At 47.7% G+C, this 17,839-nt stretch overlaps 1 protein-coding gene across 1 annotated transcript in view; it reads right to left on the reverse strand.

Annotated features, from left to right (window-relative positions):
- PCDH15 (protocadherin related 15) overlaps positions 1-17,839 on the reverse strand; it is a 2,378,624-nt gene that overhangs the window by 569,458 nt on the left and 1,791,327 nt on the right. The window contains exon 22 of the mRNA XM_085614969.1: positions 7,561-7,701. Coding sequence (XP_085471095.1) covers positions 7,561-7,701 — 141 coding nt within the window. The remainder of the gene's footprint in view (positions 1-7,560; positions 7,702-17,839) is intronic.

A 17,839-nucleotide genomic window follows, 5' to 3' on the forward strand; every position in this document is an offset into this window, starting at 1 on the left:
CAATCACAGAAGTACACTTCTAAAGCTGCCAGAATTTCTGGAGGAACACTTAGAGGCTTCCAGGATATTAAGCAGAGGGCAGCAACAAAGTTCAGCCCAGGTCCAGTTGTCACTGGTCAGCTGGGATTCTTCACAGGAATATCCTTCTCATCTTTTTTCATGTTTCTGGAGCTACCCAGCACTTTAGCCTTATGCTCCATAAAGATATCTCTGTCCTTTCAAGTACAAGGGTGTTCAGCCCTTCTCACAGGTCACAACTGGCAGGTGCAGAGGGTTCAGTCTGCTGGTATTGTTTTACAGTTCCAACAGTGTTCTGATGAAGGGTATGTCAGGGTCTAGTTTTCTAGGGGTTGCCAGCCTGTGGATGGGGGTCACCCCAAGACACTCTTAGTCTCTCACTGAGCACTGGAGTAAGGGTTGCCAGGCCCTTACCCTGCTACATTTGCTGGGTTTTCTGTCTGCTTTACTACACAAAGGATCAAAAGGCAGTTTGTCAGGGCAAATCAAGATTGAGGAAGGTCTTCGACCGTACTAAACTTGGACTCTAAGGTGGGGGTCTGAGGGGGTGTATGCTGCAGTATTCCTAGTGTCCAGTGAGAAGAAAGCAGCATACTCTCAACAAACCCAGAGAAAAAAGTCTGGGAGGACAAAAGTAAGGTCCTCCAGCAACTATGCAGGTAATACACAAGAATTGTCTGGGTGTTTAATTGGTACTAATGCGATGCAACCAATGTCTGGACAGTGTCAAAAAGTTAGAAATGTCAACATAATGAAGTAATACCGTTACAAAATATGCCTCATTATGCTGCATACTTTGGCTTTTCTTGCCGCATAATTTACTCAGCCCTGCCGCACAACTTGGGCCTCTTCTGCTGCGTAATTCCAGTGGCCGATATTATAATACACTCCTCTGAATCTTTTTGTACCAGTAAATCTGGGGGGCAGGGAAAACCTGCCCATTACAAATTACAACTTGAGGGCCCACTAAGAAACAAGGATTTCCCAGGAATTAGTCATTTTCGGTCGAATTTAGCCTGTCATTACTCATTTTGCCCTGGGCCAGCTCAGTTGAAACTAAGGGCCATATTCACAAGGAGCTATCGCCAAATTAACGCCACTTTATCGCAGCCAAAGTCGTGATAAATTTACCTCCTCATTCACTAGCTGGTGCTAACAGCCCACAGCACCAGTTTACCCGTGATAGCAGCCGCAAAAAACATTGTCACAGAGGATCCCCGCAACTATCGCTAAAGAGATGCCGGGTGGGCATTCCCGTGACAAAAGCCACGACCACACCACTCCTCAACATTCTCAACAACCAGGCAGATCAGCGATAAAAACACAAAACAGGCGATAAGGCGCGTTAGCACCAGGAAATCTACACCTGCTCTGACCTGGTGTTAAGTCGGACGACAGGCAGCACCACCAAAGGGAGACCAGCCCAGGGCCACATCGGAAGTGCAACAGATGTCAAGGAGCCACTCATCATGCGGCCCGGACACCCAAGAGTGCCACATACCCACCGAGACCACTCCAGGACCCCACCCCACACCTGGAACAGCCCCCCCCCCGGACAACCACAGAACCAGCGCAGACAAAGACAGCGGACCTCCAGGAAACGCACCAGCCTCACAGACCCAACATCTGATAATGTCACCGTCCACTACAGGCTGAAAGGAACAACCATCCTACGCATCCTGACCATCATCGCCTAACAGGCCTACGGCACCAACATAGCGGACAACCAACATCCCACACCACACCAAGCTGCTGGATTGGCTGCACCTGTTGGCCCCTGGCATCCCCCAAACAACAACCTCCAGAGTCGGAGGAGTCCCACAGCCAGCCACATCCAAGTCCCCCACAATTGTCATGGACATCACCATCACCCTGGTACCCCAGTCCCCATACGTCCAACACAATGCGCAGTATCCGCTGGAGACCAAGCAAGCACCATACACCATAGCAGGATGCACGCATGTGTTGGGGGCAATCCACAGCACACATGTCCCACTTGTGCCCCCTGGTGACACAGCACACAATCACCAGAACAGGAAGCACACGTCTCACATCAATGTGCAGGCAACAACAGAACACCGTGGAACATCCAACAATGTCGCTTGCAAATACACAGCCAGTGTGCATGACAGTCCATCAGCAACCAGCATACCATGGATGGAAACAAGAGAAATGCACAGACCCATGGCAAGTTTCAAAAGGACACCCTACTCACCTCATTTCCACAACATGCAACTCACAACCCTGGTAATGCGCACGTCACAAAATCACTAGCAACATGCACAACAACATTACCACCCACCAGACACGACAGAACAACTCACAATGGTTACCTGGCCAAGCCGTGAACATGAGCCATCAACGGCATGGCTCCTCAGCCACACAACCTCCAAATGTGGGAAGAGGTGGCCACCAGGCATGTGTGAAGGATGCAGTAGAACTATGATTGGGAAAGTACACAATGCCAAGAGTGGCGGAGATGTGCTGGACAGACCGCAGTATGCAGAACACACCCATATTCATGGCGGCACACACCTCCGGGGTCTGGAGTCCAGTGGACAGTGGACGCAACCATTTTACTCGTGCCAGTGGGGGACCTTGCAGAAATGTTGCCTGTTACGCCTCCCCCAAGAGTAACCAGAGTGGTATGGCCCGGCGTATGCCATGCCAGCGTAGGGGTGCGAATAAAAAGCACGTAGCCCTGGGCGTGGTCCTCTTCCGGAAAGCACAACATCTCTGCCAGGGCGGCGCCTCTCACCCCACCACGAGGCCAAGGCCGACCTCGTGAGCGGAGTTGCCTGCGAGGTCGTGCGCCTGCCGGACCCCTGCACGCAGGACCACAAACCCGTCAGGCCCGCCCCTGCACAGCCAGGCCACACTGATCACCAGCCGACACCGGCGTGTGTCAAGGAGGGCCCACCATATGCAGACGCAAGCTTCAAGCCAGAGGGCCACAACCTTGGCAGCCTCCTCAGTCCATCACAGCCTCCACGACACAGGCCCGCTTAACTCCTTTCTCATTGACGTACTCTACTGCCACCTTCGGACTACGCTTCGGCCCAGTTGGTAACATGTGCGAAAATGTGTCCAGATTCATGAATGGCAGTGACCCCAATTCCGGGACAGCGGCCACAGCACCAGACCCACCCCGATCAGTGAGGCATAGTTCCATATGGGCTATTTGCGACACGTGGTGCCACTAACGCCAGCCAGCGACACATGGATGAGGGACAAGGACTACCCTCTGGACAAGTAGGTCCCACATCCAGCCTCTTGGCGCAAATCACGAATGGTAGAGTGCACACCAGTGGTCGCACGGAGAGGAGTAAGAGGAAGATGCAGCTCAGTCCAGACGAAAGCCGGGTCACAGTCACGGAGGTGAGCGAACACGTGGTGCCACTGAACCTGAACTACGCAGGCCGGTGGGGCCACCAACCTGTGCCGGCAATACTCGGTGAATGGCCCATGCTGACCGCTGCCTCGGCCCTACACTGCGATCCAGTAGGTCACAGACTCTTCATTTTGCATTGGCTGAGTTCATATCAGTGTACCGGCATCATCGCAGACTGCATCCCCTCTCAGCCCCGGTGCCACTAAGTCTGTTCCCTGATAATCATGGACACTCTCTGGTCTAACTTTGGTGGCATCTGAGTGTATGGACCAGGGGGCAGTTTTCATCCTCATGTAGCTGATACCGAATTGGTGGTGGCAACGAGGCTGTCGCATTCCACTCATCCATTTTCTGCTTCTGGATAAAATCTAACCTTTTGGCGTCATGCCCCGGAGGACACCTTCCACTGTCCCCCGAAACCCTCTGTAACATACACCTCGGACATTGATGGTGACCCGCTCAGGTTGCATGACCCTTCTGGCTGCACCTCAAGTCACCGTCCTTTGGCTGGGTTTCTGTGCTGGCCGCTGTGCATCCGGGGCCACAAACTCTGTACTAGTCAGGTCCGGCACCCCTTCTTCTGAGAAATTGGATGGCCCCTGAAGCGTTGGCCTTGGGGATCATCAACGCCATTTCTCTGTGGCCCTGCGCTGTACGAAGCCTCCGGGCCCAGGAGCATCCCAGCAGGGCTCACACACCCAATCGAGTCCTGACTGGCCCGGAAGTGGCATCACCGCAGGAGGCACACACAACCACTGCAAGGACCACCTCCAAAAGCCATCTTCCACAGTCGACACGGTGTTCCTGACAGACTTACGGAGTTGCTCAGACCTGTCGTGGATGCCATCACCAGCCTGATACCGTGCTCAGCACTCCAGGTGCCAGTGACTCGGTGCACCACAAGCCATTGTCCATTACTGATTGACATGTGTGCCATGGAGAAGTTGTGCAGCAATGTCACCTCAAGCAGTGTGGAAGAGCTGGGACTATGATGAGGCAGATGTGTCAAGTGTGCAGATGGGAGATGGCACAGACAATGGGAGGGCAGAAGGCAACATCCCCAAGGCAGAAATGCAAACTGGAGGTGGTAGTTGAGCCACACACCCGGAACCATTACTGGGTAATGCGCTGTGGACTGCGCACACAACTGTCACCTCAGACAGTGTGGAAGACCTGGGACGTTGATGAGGAAGTTGATGCAGGTCTAACACACCCCACTGCATCTGCATCAGGACTAACACAAAGGGACACAATCCTAGCATTTCCTTCACATGAGCGCGCTCATCTCTAGTGCCCATACCTGAGTGAACTGCAACTCACGGAACCTCCTGACTGAGTTTCGGGTGACCTCTGTCCTTACTCCGGCTACCTCTATGTTGTTGTGCAGTTGACTCTGTTATGCATGTGTTTGCTGTTTCCGTTGCACTGGTGTCCAATGTTCAAGTTGTTGCCAGCACCAGGCATTCTGTGCAGGCTGGCTTACACTCACCCCACACACATCCAGCACAGGCATCACTGTACATGTGGCCCCGCCAATAAAGGGGCCGGGCGCAGGTGCCCGTAGCCAGTTCAACATAATATCTACGTGTGTCCCTGTGGTCTTGTTGTATGCATGAGGGCCCTACAACATTACATTGTGCTGGCTACATCGGATGCAGATGTGTCACCGTAGGCAGCGGGTTGGAGCTTGGACATGTAGCTTTGTCGTCACCCACTCAATTCATAAGGGGAGTAGCTTGGGCAATCGTACGCAGAGCCAACATGGGTGTGTGACTGGAATTTGAGCGCCCCTGCCCGTGATTCTGTTCTGTGAATGTGCAACTGCATGTGTCTCTATGGCAGTGTGGGTCTCCTTAGTGTGGTGTTGGTGGCCCCTGAGGGATGATGGACACCTACGTATGTGTCCTGGTTCGCATTTCATGGGTTTGGCCCCCACCTACACCTGTTGGGCCACCTCCTTTTGGCATGCAGGAACATGGCATTGGGGTGCGATGTGTGGATGGGTGAAGTGTCGTGGGCCAGCTGTGCTTGCAGGTGCTTCCTGCTGTGGGGTCTGTTGCTGGCTGGGTGTTCTCCTCTGAGTAGCTTGGCTGTCCGAGTCTTGGTGGGGGGTTGCGTGGGATATCCATGTGCTGTTGAAGGACGTTGGTGACGACGGTGTGGTGGTCCTCTCCGGCATCACTGATGTGTTGTATTCTGTGCTCTGCTGAAGGTGTTGTGTGCCCCTCTGTGATGTAAAGGGGAGGTGCGTATTGACTTTGCGTTGACATATATGGTGGCACATTATGCAGGTTTGCATGCAGACTTTATGGCAATGGAAATTGTGAAATTTCGTGGGGTGCTGGATTCTTCTGCGGGACAGTGTAGATTTGGTCTACATGACGGATGTGATGTCGTAGGCGTACATTTCCATTTCACAGTTTTCAGCTCCGTCAGATGTTGCAGGCATGTTTCTGTGCATGTGCAGAGCCAGTTGTGTCCTCTGTTCTGCAGTGTCGGCTTTGCGTGTTGTTCCTCATTGTCGTCAATGTGGGTGTGCTGTTCATGCTATGTGTGTGTGCTGCAGGGTGCCAAGGGGATTGGGCCCATGGACCTGGGTGATTGTGGGTGTGCAGTGTGTTACACCTCGTTGTGCATGTGTGCCATTGTGCCCACTCCCCCATACCCCCAGTCCCTGTTGTTGTGTCAGGTCCACTCGAGCTGTGTCTGCACTCCCTACTCCTTGCACCATCTCCACACTGATGACTGTGACATGGGTTTCCTTCAGTTCCTCCGGTGGTGCTGGACTCCCTCCTCCTGTCGCCGTTGCTGCCTTCCTGTTGGCAGTGGGTTTGTGCCTGGTTTAGGTAGTTACGTCATTCCGGCGCCTATTGGCCTCCTGGATTGGCCTCCTGGGCACTCTGACTGCAATCCAGGTGGTCTGCTAGTGGGTCAGTTGCAGGTAGTGTTCTGTCACCTCCGTGACGCTGGTCTTGTTTTCCTGTGGTCTGCACCCTGTTTTCCTCTCCCTCTTCTCCTTGGCCTTGCCCGACCCCGTTGTTCCTTGCTGGTAGTCTGTGGAGGTTGTGGGGTTCGGGTTGGCCCCTGTGCTGTCTGAGGGTGCATCCATGTTGCTACACACTTTGGATTGTTTTTGGTGTATTTTTTCTGTGGTTTTTATAGTGCATTGTTCCGCCAGCCACGTTGGATTTGCAGGCCTGTGGCTGGTTTTTGTGCCACGGTTGGCCTTATCGCATGTCTTTTTACGTTCGCGTATCGCATTTCTGTGGCGTGGCATTGATTTTGACTCAGACATTTGGTGCGTTAACTGGTGACTATCGCATGCTACCACCTTGTTGTGAATCCCACGTTGTCACAGGGGTTATTTTCCCGCGATGGGCTGCGATATTGAAAGATGCGTTATGCTACTCTTAGGGTAGTTATCACAGGTTTTTGTGAATATACCCCTAAGTGCTCACTTGTAATGATGGCCACACTGTGGTTTGGACACAGTCTTGAGAGCACATGCTGTGGTTATGAAACAAGATGTAGGAATTCTGAAAGTCAAAATGCAATTTGCAATCTGCAATTGTCGAAAATGTAATCAATTTCCGTGCAATTAATATTACAATAAGTTTAAAGTGTTTATTTGTATTTGCTGTCTGTTAGCTAGTGAATTAATTACCCGTAAGTGGGATGATGAAAAGGCCTGCATCTGTGACGTGGAATCGGTATTTGGCCTTTCTGTTTGCATTATAGGGCACTGGGATGACGAATGTATATTGATAAGGAATTAGGTGATCGGGCTGCAGTACCGACAGTGTTACTGAGTTAGTGTACACAATATAGACAGTGCAATGACATTCTCAATAGGCACCTAGCTCCTATCTGCATCCCGTGCAGCCTTTACTCTTTATTCTGTTGAGATTAGTGTTCCCACTAATTATGAAACAAGCATAGATAATCTGCAAATGCATAATCTCTTCCATTTGATTTTTTTTGTTTAAATAAACCTAGCTTTAAGCAACAATGAAAAGAAATCAGTGGACGAATGCGATTAAACGCTAATCACATGTTGAAATTAAAGACACCATTTTACAGGTCGCAGAGTTAATCCTATTATTAAATACACAACAGTGTGCAGCTTCGGCTGACCCCACTCATATCTGTACCTTAAAAGTTGTGCTTGGGTCTTCATTGAGATTCACACGCGTGATGACACGTCCAGTATTTTCCTCAACATCAAAAATGCTGCCGCTGTAAGGAAACTGGTTCACATCCACCTTATACCGTACAAGACTGGCCGGGGTACCCTGTAATGAAGTGATTACTCATTAGTAGCGTAAAATATAAGACACGTTGGTTAAGGACTTGTTTAGAAAATGGAAATCTTTTCATCAGGGTCATTGCAACGTGGGTGATGTCACCACAATCCATGCATTATTTAGAGAGCATGAGACGAGACTGCCTTGTGAATGACTTATCACTGCCTTTCGTATTTATCATTTAATTTCATAACTGTATACATTAATTAAGATAATTTGAACACGAAAAGGCCTTGGCATTTTCAAGCATGCGTATTCTTGCGTGCATTTTTGGGTTTTAATTTTTTTTTATTTTTGCATGCCACAGACTGGCTTGATTAGAAAATGTCACACAAAAGACTGACCAATACATTGAGCACAGAGGGCATATTTTGAATAAAATGTTAATGTGAAATTACTGCCCAGTATATTTAACCGGCCTCTTGGGTGATTGTTTTCAAGCAGGCACTCACACAAATGTGATTTGTACGATTTGCATGATTGTCATGAAAATTACAGGTGTTAGGTGCTTACACAATCTCAACCACCATACTTATGTATTTAGTACCCTTTATTCAAGAAACCTAAATCATGCTGGAATGACTACAAGAGTTAATTTTTCATTTTTTTTATCAGGGTCACCTACCAATTTTAAGAATAGACAGCAGACAAAAAATATTACCATAAAAAAACATCTTCCATAGAAATTATAAAAAAAAACAGAACACCTCTAAACACAACTCAACAAAATACGTGTATGAAGAAAATCTCTCCTTGGACAAAAATCCTGAATTAAGGATGCCCTCGTCTGATTCTGTGCTTCGTATTAAACAGATTCTGTGCCTCCTACTACCATTGTAAAAAGGAAGTATTGTCTAACATGCTTCCATAATGAAACGCTGACGATTTGTTGGTGGATACTGACAATTCCAGACTTGGTCAACAGTATGTGTGAGCAGCTAAACACTAAAAAAGAAACATGTTACTCCCCCTCAACTGATCACCAAGAGACCGCCTAGACCACAGAACTATGGCTGAATGGCAATCTGCATTGGTTTTGCAAATACCCCTGACGAGAAAGTGCCCAGTCCCTAACATATAAACAAAGACATGTGTCAAGGTGTCTGCATCTATCATCTTTGAGAATTAACCCGCAAATTCTGAACTGGGTGTAGTAGAGGACACACATTCATTGAAACTGCTGTGCTCGCAAATTCGCTGGTGCCACAGGGAGAAGCTCACGCAGACTTACCGAGAACAAGGGAAAATTAAAAGGGGTCAGATGATTGGACTTAAGGGAGGAGCCCCAAGGCCACACCCACACGGCATGCACTTTCATGGACTTGAAAGCAAACTTTAAAAAACACCGCATTAAACCCATCATCCCCTTACACAACAACAGCGAGGCTGAATAATAATATTAACTTTAATACCAGCAGCGAACCAGAAATATCAAAATCTCTGACCCTCAAACCACCAGGACACACCATACATCCACCAAGGAAATTTAAAATGAAATACTCAGCCTGAGGCATTCCCCAAATGAAAACCTCACTATGAATAAGCCAACGTCCATAAGGTTGTGTTGTTTATGAACTATTGCACAATGAAATACTTTATCAATGCTGGCTAAAGAAAGCTTTTTTTAACATTGTGCTTGCCTAAATTTTAACCTGCCTTCTCAGAACAATTTGTAACCAACTGCTGCTGGTTCCTAGCCATCTCACAGACACCCAGAGGCAAATAAGGTATGTTGTAAGCTTGTTCAAAAAAATAACAATACATAAAAATAAATACTTCATTCAAAACGTTAATTCAACCAAGGGAATTTCCTCCTATTAGTCTGCTATCTTCCTACTTACTAGATTTTGTGGGTCAGAAAAATTCCACAAGTGTGTTACTAGGGGTGGGCATGGCCGAGCTGACCAAGATTACGGTTGCTCCTGAGCCTCCTCCATAATCTGGTTAAATCCACTGTATTGCTCTTGCTATTGACCTACCCAGCATGTGGTTTCGGTCAGTAGACACACTCAGGTCCAGGTTGAGTGAAGAGGGAGAGAAGCCACCAGCCTGGAGGGGCTGCCACAATGCCTCAGCAGCAGGGTTGCTGTGGTCTGAGAGCCTCGGCCGCTTCGGGTGGAGCGATATCCTGGCGGCTGCCGGGGAGAACAGAGGTGGCTGGGGCCCATGGCATTGGCTTTGGGGCCTGGTGAAGTGAAGACGGGACAGGAGGCTGCGGGGTCAAGATTTTCCTCCCCCAAGGGTTGCAAGTGGGGAAGTCACCCTAGGGCCGGCAACAACCGGGGTAGAGAGAGTCTTTTGGGGAGGTGTTCTGGGCCTTGAGTCCACCGACCAGCCGTGTGCCCTTAGTTTTTACTGGACCCCAGCTGGGTCTGGAGGCTCTAATGCAGGGACTTCAAGGGCATTCATCAATTTGGGCAGTTTTAACAAGAGAAGATACCCCCACTTTGGATTGGTGTACCCCCCTTAGACACTGACACAGGAGTAGGGACACATGCCCCAGAGACTACTAGAATGTGTAAGGGCCAAACCTGGGGGCAGGACAAGAGCACCCACTTCCACCTGCACATGCTGCTTTGGAGACAGAGGAGAGCAGGGCAGGTGGACTGGAGTAGGGCCTGGTTAATAAGATAGGGGGGCCCACAATAGGACAAAATGAGATTGATTACTCCTAGTCACCTTTACCGCACCAGTAAATGGTGGTAAACAAGACAGGCAGGCTGAGGAGGGACAGACACTGCCTGCCACCCTCTGCCCCTGCGGCCCTGGGCTCTCAACTCAGGAACTCAGTTCTTTGCTTTTTGATGGATGAAGATAGGAAGGGTGGGGGCTGATATAGTGCTCCTGAGACAGGATCTTTGCAACATAGTTGAAAGTGTTACAGAGGTGGAGAGTTATGTGTCCACACTCGAGGACGTGATATGTACCTTCCACGCAGAAGCAAAACAGCTTAAAACCTCTACCAAGATTCTGGAGGATAGGGCGGAATATGTAGATAACAGGTAAAGACACAACAACTTGTGGTTTGTTGGGTTCCTAGAGACCCTAAAGACGTGCTCGCTGCAGTCTCACCTGGAGGAATGGTTCGAGAGATGTGTGCTTACCGGGGGACGTTTGCAGAGATTTGCAATTGAAATTGCGCAACAAACTCTTGCACCGAATCCTCCTTGCATTTTCAACTTTCAAGACAGAGACGTGATCTTCAGAGAAGCACATAAATAAAATGAGCTATTATATCAATCCTCCAGAATAAGGATCTCCCCGGACTATACCAGACAAGTCCAAACCCACTGTAAATCCTTTGAGGGAGTAAAAAGGAAACTGTGTAAGATGAACCTATCCTGCATGCTGCGGTGCATAACAACAAATCTTTTTTCTTTGATATTCCTGAAGTGGCATGTGAGTGGGCTGCTGAAAAAAGAGAACTTACCTGCTACATGCCCCTACCGCAGCTGGCATGGGGAAACTGTGGAGGCATGCCAATGAGGGTTAGAGAACGTGCCAGTAGGCACAGACATTCTATAGAAAGTTCCCCGATGTACAATCGCTCCTCAGAATCATCAGATACTGAAACTGTCTGGAAAGGAGCTGAGCGATGGAGTCAGCAGATGACAGTGCAGAATGGGGTAGGGGATGAGGGTTCTCCGATGTCAGGGCAGAGGGACCAATGACCAGCCGGAGGCTGGAGATGGACGTTAGCTACAATGGTATTTTCCCCATGGTGGGCCTGGTGACCGGCTTTACTGAGGTAATGGCTGCAGGAGGAGATGGACAACTAAAACATAATCAGCATCCTTCATCAGCAGGGGGCTCCAGCGCATCCCTACCCCTAATTTTTCATTTTATTGTTACCAGTGGGATTTTGGTGTGAGGGAGAACATTGGTGTAGTACGAAGTATTTGGGGTCGGAGTAATGGGTGGATGACTGACCTTTCTGAAGTTGGGGATATGGGTAGTTCTGAACTCATATGCAGGAAAATTGTGGACCAGTTGGGGGAATTTATTACATGTTACAGTTCCACTGAAGTGCACACACTAGATCAACACAGCACGCAGAATCACACACGACCCTGGACACCAGTTTGGCTTCTCTGCTGCTAAACTGTAATGATGGTGACAAATGATGTTGACCAAGCCCAAAACCCTTTCCTGGAACATTAATGGGCTGGTTAATAGATATAAAAGGAGGGTTAGTGGTACAGTTTAGCTGCCGACAAACGCCAGACATGGTGCTGCTCCAGAAGACCCATCTCTTTGGAGTGAAATGTAGGTGTCTCCAGAGGGGTCCATATGTATTGCTTGCACATGCAAGCTTCCCCAGGGGATCCAGAGGGGTGGTAATGCTAATATCAAAGAACCCTCAATTTCAAGTGAGTCGGAAATGAGAAGATCTGGCTGGATGCTACGTTAGCATCCAAGGCACCTGGGGTCATCAGTCCATAGTGATCTTAAATGTCTATGCCCCCCCAGACTACAGCAAAAGGTGTATGAGGTGAAGGCCCATACTCCTGCAATCTACAGCCTCAATGCATATCATAAGGGAGAGCCTTTAACAGCGTTATTGATAGGGATCAGGACCCCCAACTGGCTGCACATCCAGACACTGTACTGACCCAGTTCACCCATGCCCTCGGCTTGACGGACCAGTGGAGACTGAAACACCCCTTAGCTGAGGGCGACATCTGTATTTCACAGAGAATGCTGGGGCAGTTGCATCCCTAGTGACACTCTGGGAGGCACATAAAATGGTCCTAAGGGACTGGGCCAAAAACTTGAAAGCCCAGAGGAAAAGTGTAGGAAGATGACTCTTTATATAGTGGCCCATAATGAGGTACACTTTGTAAAGATTCCAGGCACCCCTCATTAGTTTACAGAGGCAAACATGAAAACACTAAATGCTCTCTTTTCTGGTTGTGTGGGCAAGCAGTTTAGGCTTATCAGATGGTAGTGCTAAGCATTTGTTGCACTCACAGAGGCAATAAATGAGACACGCACTCAAGAATACATCTGAGACTAACTTAGAAAAATGACTTGTATTTTTATATAAATTCTGATACCAAGAAAGTAAGTACTTATTTAAATATCAATTTTTACAGGTAAGTAAAGTGTTCACTTAAATGTGTCTTTAAGTAACAATGTGTCCCTATGGGGAAAAGGCACATAATGAATGCAGTTATTTGCCATATTTCTGGGGGTCTCCTTTGGGACTTAGGGTTGAAAGGGGCCAAGATTAACAGTACCACCAGGAGTTACTCATTACCTGCCCTGGAGGATCCGGGTGCAGAGAGGCTGGTTAGATTAGTAGCTGTGTGCGCTACACCAGTGGGAAGACGGGGGGCATTCTAGAAACAGTCTGCAGAAGGGGACTTGGCGGCAAGTCCGGGAGCTCCCAATTAGGGGCTTGGGTCACAAGAGTCCTGGGGACAAGGGGGCACAGCCGGTTTGTCGTTACCTGAGCTGGGGTGCCTCTGGTTCAGAGTGGAACGGTGGCTGGGTGCTGTGCATCCATGGGCCTTGCGGTTGTTGGTCTCGCCAGTTGAGGCTGCAAAATCAGGACACCTGGGCCACTCTGGAAGTGAATCTCTGTAGTGCTGCCAACCCTCCATGCCTGCTCGGTCTCAGTGCACTGGGAGTCCGAATTGGACCTCACTGGATGTGACATCACATGAAGTGACATCAGATATTAAGACCTCATACATGTTTACCAGGTATATCATGAGTACATTTAAGTACAATGTGAGATTTAACAAATGAGATTTGGCCTCGGGGCTGTGCCAAAAATGTGGAGCAAACCACACGCAAAATCTGGGCCTCAACTAATATATATTTTTTTTAAAACCATGTCATATAGACATTGGCAACAAGGAGAAGCATGGCCGTAGATCAGTTCTGCTAAATTGGTTGCAAGTTCTGCATTTCAAAATATTTGACTGGGTTAAGGCACCTGCTATGAATGTGCCCAATAAATCTCACAGAATAATACAATTGGTGAGATAACTCTGGAGGTTAATGCATTTGTTGGAGAGATCTGTGATTTGTAAAGTCCCGGATTTGAATCAAAGTAGCATAGAGTGTTAATGTGTGTCCCGCAAAGCACATCAGGTAACTTGCAGATGACAGATTTTTATTTTATGTAGATAGTAAAGTGGGTTACTGCTTTTAACACAGAGATCCTTTCATTACCTGCAGTTCATAAATTGTAATCATTGTGATATATTGCACAATGAGAGTGAGCTATGAAGGACATGTGACTCCTACACCTCGTAACCCTCACTGTCTCATGTAACTCAACTTGTATATTGATTTACACATGTACATGATTTATTGTCAGTGTATAATGTGTATGTTAGGTAAAGAGCTCTGACACCCTGCATTGGGATGAATAGCACTATAAAAGAAATAAAATAGTGCTATTGAAATTGTTATTTGTGTAAATAGTGGGACAGACAAACCCATCTGACATTGTTATGGCGCATGCATCTATTATATACAGGGACTGAACAAAGGCAAAACGCATGCCTCTTTTAAGTACCTGTGAAGAGATAACAAGCTGTGTGCCTTTGTTTCCCCTCTGTGGCATTAACATTTTAGTGTGACGTTCCAGGCCGCCTCCTGTCAGGATATTCAAACAAAAAGAGGCCTGATGGCCCCTTAACTTCGGCCTATCTGGAGGTGAAAAGCATGTGCACCTACTGACTCTGTTGGTGAATGCGCTGTCGTGCACCCTACAACGCGCCTTATTCACAGCATCTTTCACGCACACTAATGCACGTATGCTTTGCATTCAGGAATGATTCATAGTCCGGACAAAAATATCAACATCTTAAGAGAGAAATACCAGTTTCTACTCACAAACACGCAATAAGAACACTACCGATTCTACACAACAGAAGAACACACAAGGGTGTAATTGTTACCTATTATTAGTAAATGAATTATGTTGGATTACTCCGTGATAAGAATATTTTTCACCTGAGAAAAGTTAAAAATAAAGGGGCATATTATCAAGACAGGCGATAAAATTATCGCTGCTTTAGCGGCAGAAAACTGCCACTAAAACTGAAATAATGAGCTTGATAATATGCTCTATGGAATTCCAATTGAAGCCCATGTTAGATGTGAAGGACATCTAACCTGAGCTTCAATTGGAATTCCATAGAGCATATTATCAAGCCCAATATCGCCATTTTAACTGCAGTTTTCTGCCGCTAAAGCTGCGATAATTTTATCGCCTGTCTTGATAATATGCCCCAAAGTATTTACATTTCATAATTATATTTACCCAACTACATCGCTGTTTAGCTGTTATCAATCATATAATTCTGTGCTCCATTCTAAGTATTTCATGTAAATTTACCCCTGTCTTCCTCACGCGAACATATCCTATCTATTAGGTCTGGCATTTGCTCGCATTACCACCAGCCCTGGCGACAGAACAAGCGTCACCCGTCAGCATGCATAGCCTGGAAGCCCTGCTCAGTGACCACCTATGTTGTACGGTTCACAAGCTGGTGCTTGTCAAGGCCGTATTGGAATCTCAGTTTGAGGGACCCGTTTTCATAACGTGTTCCCGTTTGAGTGTCTGCTAAGTAGTCAGCGTTTGTGAGTTCACTACTCCACCAACAGTTTAGGTAACTTCACTAATATTCGGAATTATGCCTTTCCTGCTCGTGCAGAAAATAACTCTGTTCTAGAGTCGTGCTGCAGCATGCTAGAGATAGATGAGGAGACCCACATGATCCTAAGTTGTGAGCTGCGCAGCTATCCCAAGGTGGGGCTTCGAGGCACGCGCAATGCGGTTCCTGTACAGTAGGCCCTTAGTAAGATCAAACATGGGGTTTAAGACGCCGAGTGATAAACCGTGAGGGTTAGCTCTGCTGTGTGGCGGTGTGAGGCAGGAGTCCTAGTGCTGCTCAATATGTAATTCACCTTTTCTTTGGTGAATTAAGGGAGATGATGTGACTGTACCTTGCATTTATACTAATGTGTAAGGAGGGAGGTGTTTTTGTATTCTGGTGTGCCTGTATCGAGTGTTGGTGACTGGTACTTGGTTCCAATATGTCTTCAAACTATGGTGACCAGACATCCCAGTTTTCCCCGGACGGTCCCGGTTTTTGGAGCTGTATCCCGGTGTCCCGACACTTTGCTCCAAATTTCAGAAATGTCCTGGTTTTTGTGCAGTACCCAGGTTAAACAGAGAAATGTCCCGGTTTTTAAATAGTGTCTTGCACAGAGACACTATTTAAAAAGCGGGATATTTCTCTGCTTACTTCACACAGGTGCTGAGACTGGCCTCTATCAGGCTCTCCATTATTGCCCTCAGGATGAACAAAAAAATCTTACCACCGCAGCAATACCACCCTTCACTGCCATATAGTTATTTCACAGTCTCATCAATGCAGAACTGAAGCATTTTCAATGTTAAGTACAACGAAACCAAAGTTGTTGCTTATTTATCTTATGCAGCTAACAACAACTGACAAAGCTAATAGTCCTGGCTTGTTGTAGGTGTAATGTTACATACTGTATTATTTATCTGAATACAATGACAGAAGCAGCAAGTTTTCGGGCGGGACTCTATGGTAAGCATAGATTTTTTAGCTTATGTGTTATAAGCCATGCCCTAATTACATTGGCCACACCCCTTTGAGAGACCTTCCCCTGTTTTTTCATCCCACTTAAAGCCTGGGTACTTCTGTCATGTCACCTGGTCTTTGTAGAGCATTGTATGGGATTTCTGTGCGCTGCCCTGTTTGGGAGCGCTGAGAGGGCACAGGTTGCATGAGTGTTTGAAGGGAGTCTAGGGGGGAATAGTCGGTTGTCTTGCGCAAGTGGTGATGTGGTGAAGTTACTGCAGCCTCGATGCCTGCTCGGGAAGTATTTCTACTACATCTGAATGCCCTACGTGACGTAGAAGCGGAAAGACGTCTGCGGGTGCAGTTGTCTCATGGGACATAGTTGGGAGAGATACACAGGGTCAGAGGCGAGCTCTGCTTGCTGTGACCTACAAAATGTCAGTGCTTTGGTACTCTTCTCTGCACTACTCAGACCACCTACCTAGGAGGAAGCTGGGCGCTAGATAGTTCTACCAGATGACCAGAAATGCTGGCTTGTAATTGGACAGTAACTGCCCCCTGTTTTGGGGAAAATGTTTTTGAGCATAATCAGGTCAAAAACTGTTTTTTCACAGCAGAGAATGGATGCATACACAGTGCCAGGAGGTATTTTTAAAGCTGCTCAACAGGAGACACTTATGTTTGACAGCAGCGTGCACATCACCAGTAACTTACTACATCTAGTTTAGAGTTAGCCTTTTACCTAAGAAATGCCACAGTCCCCGTCCCCCCGCACTCATCTCAGAGGCAGAAACAAGCCAATAGTCACAGCCTCGGGGGCACAGACAGGCCTTCTCCTATCCCTCTCCTCATCTCAGAGAAACAGACAGGCCTACCTCCTCAGCCCTTCCCGCAGCATAGTGCGTTTTGTCTCCCTTTCTCTTCCTTCTTCCCCATCTCAACTTCTGGTATAGGGTAAGCTTTTTAGCCATTTTTGCAAGTTACTTGTTTGGGGGCCGTTCTTGGCATTGTTAAAGCAAAAACCCAACATCCTATAATGTACATGCTGTTAGCTTAAAATTCCATTGCTGTTTGTGTCACACATCTCATTTGTCATCTGTAATTCTTCATCTGTGTCTGTGGAGGCAGCTGTCATTGTAGTCCTTTTTCTATGTCTATGACAGCTGTCAAATAGTCCTACTTTTGTTTCGATGGTTACTGCAAACTGTAGTTCTACTTCTATGTCTATGAACTGTCCCGGTTTTTTGTTTTGAGAATCTGGTCACCCTACTTCAAACTGGAATAACAAGTGGGGTCAGAGGCGTAACTAGAGCCAAATTTCGGGGGGGGGCTAAGAAAAAAGTTGGGGGGGGGCTGAATCTTTTAAGCCATAATACAGAGTGGAACTGCAGGGGCTCTTAGAAGGGGTGAAACAACAGCGAGGCCTCATTAACATGCAAATGGTCTGTTAAAGACCTGTGTGTGCACCAGGAAGCTGTCGCATCCCGGGCTGCAACAAACGACGGGGGGGACTGAAGCCCTTTGAGTCCAATGGGTGTTGCGCGCCTGAG

This window comes from Triturus cristatus, chromosome 1_2 (assembly GCF_964204655.1).
Source record: "Triturus cristatus chromosome 1_2, aTriCri1.1, whole genome shotgun sequence".
Lineage (NCBI taxonomy): Eukaryota > Metazoa > Chordata > Amphibia > Caudata > Salamandridae > Triturus > Triturus cristatus.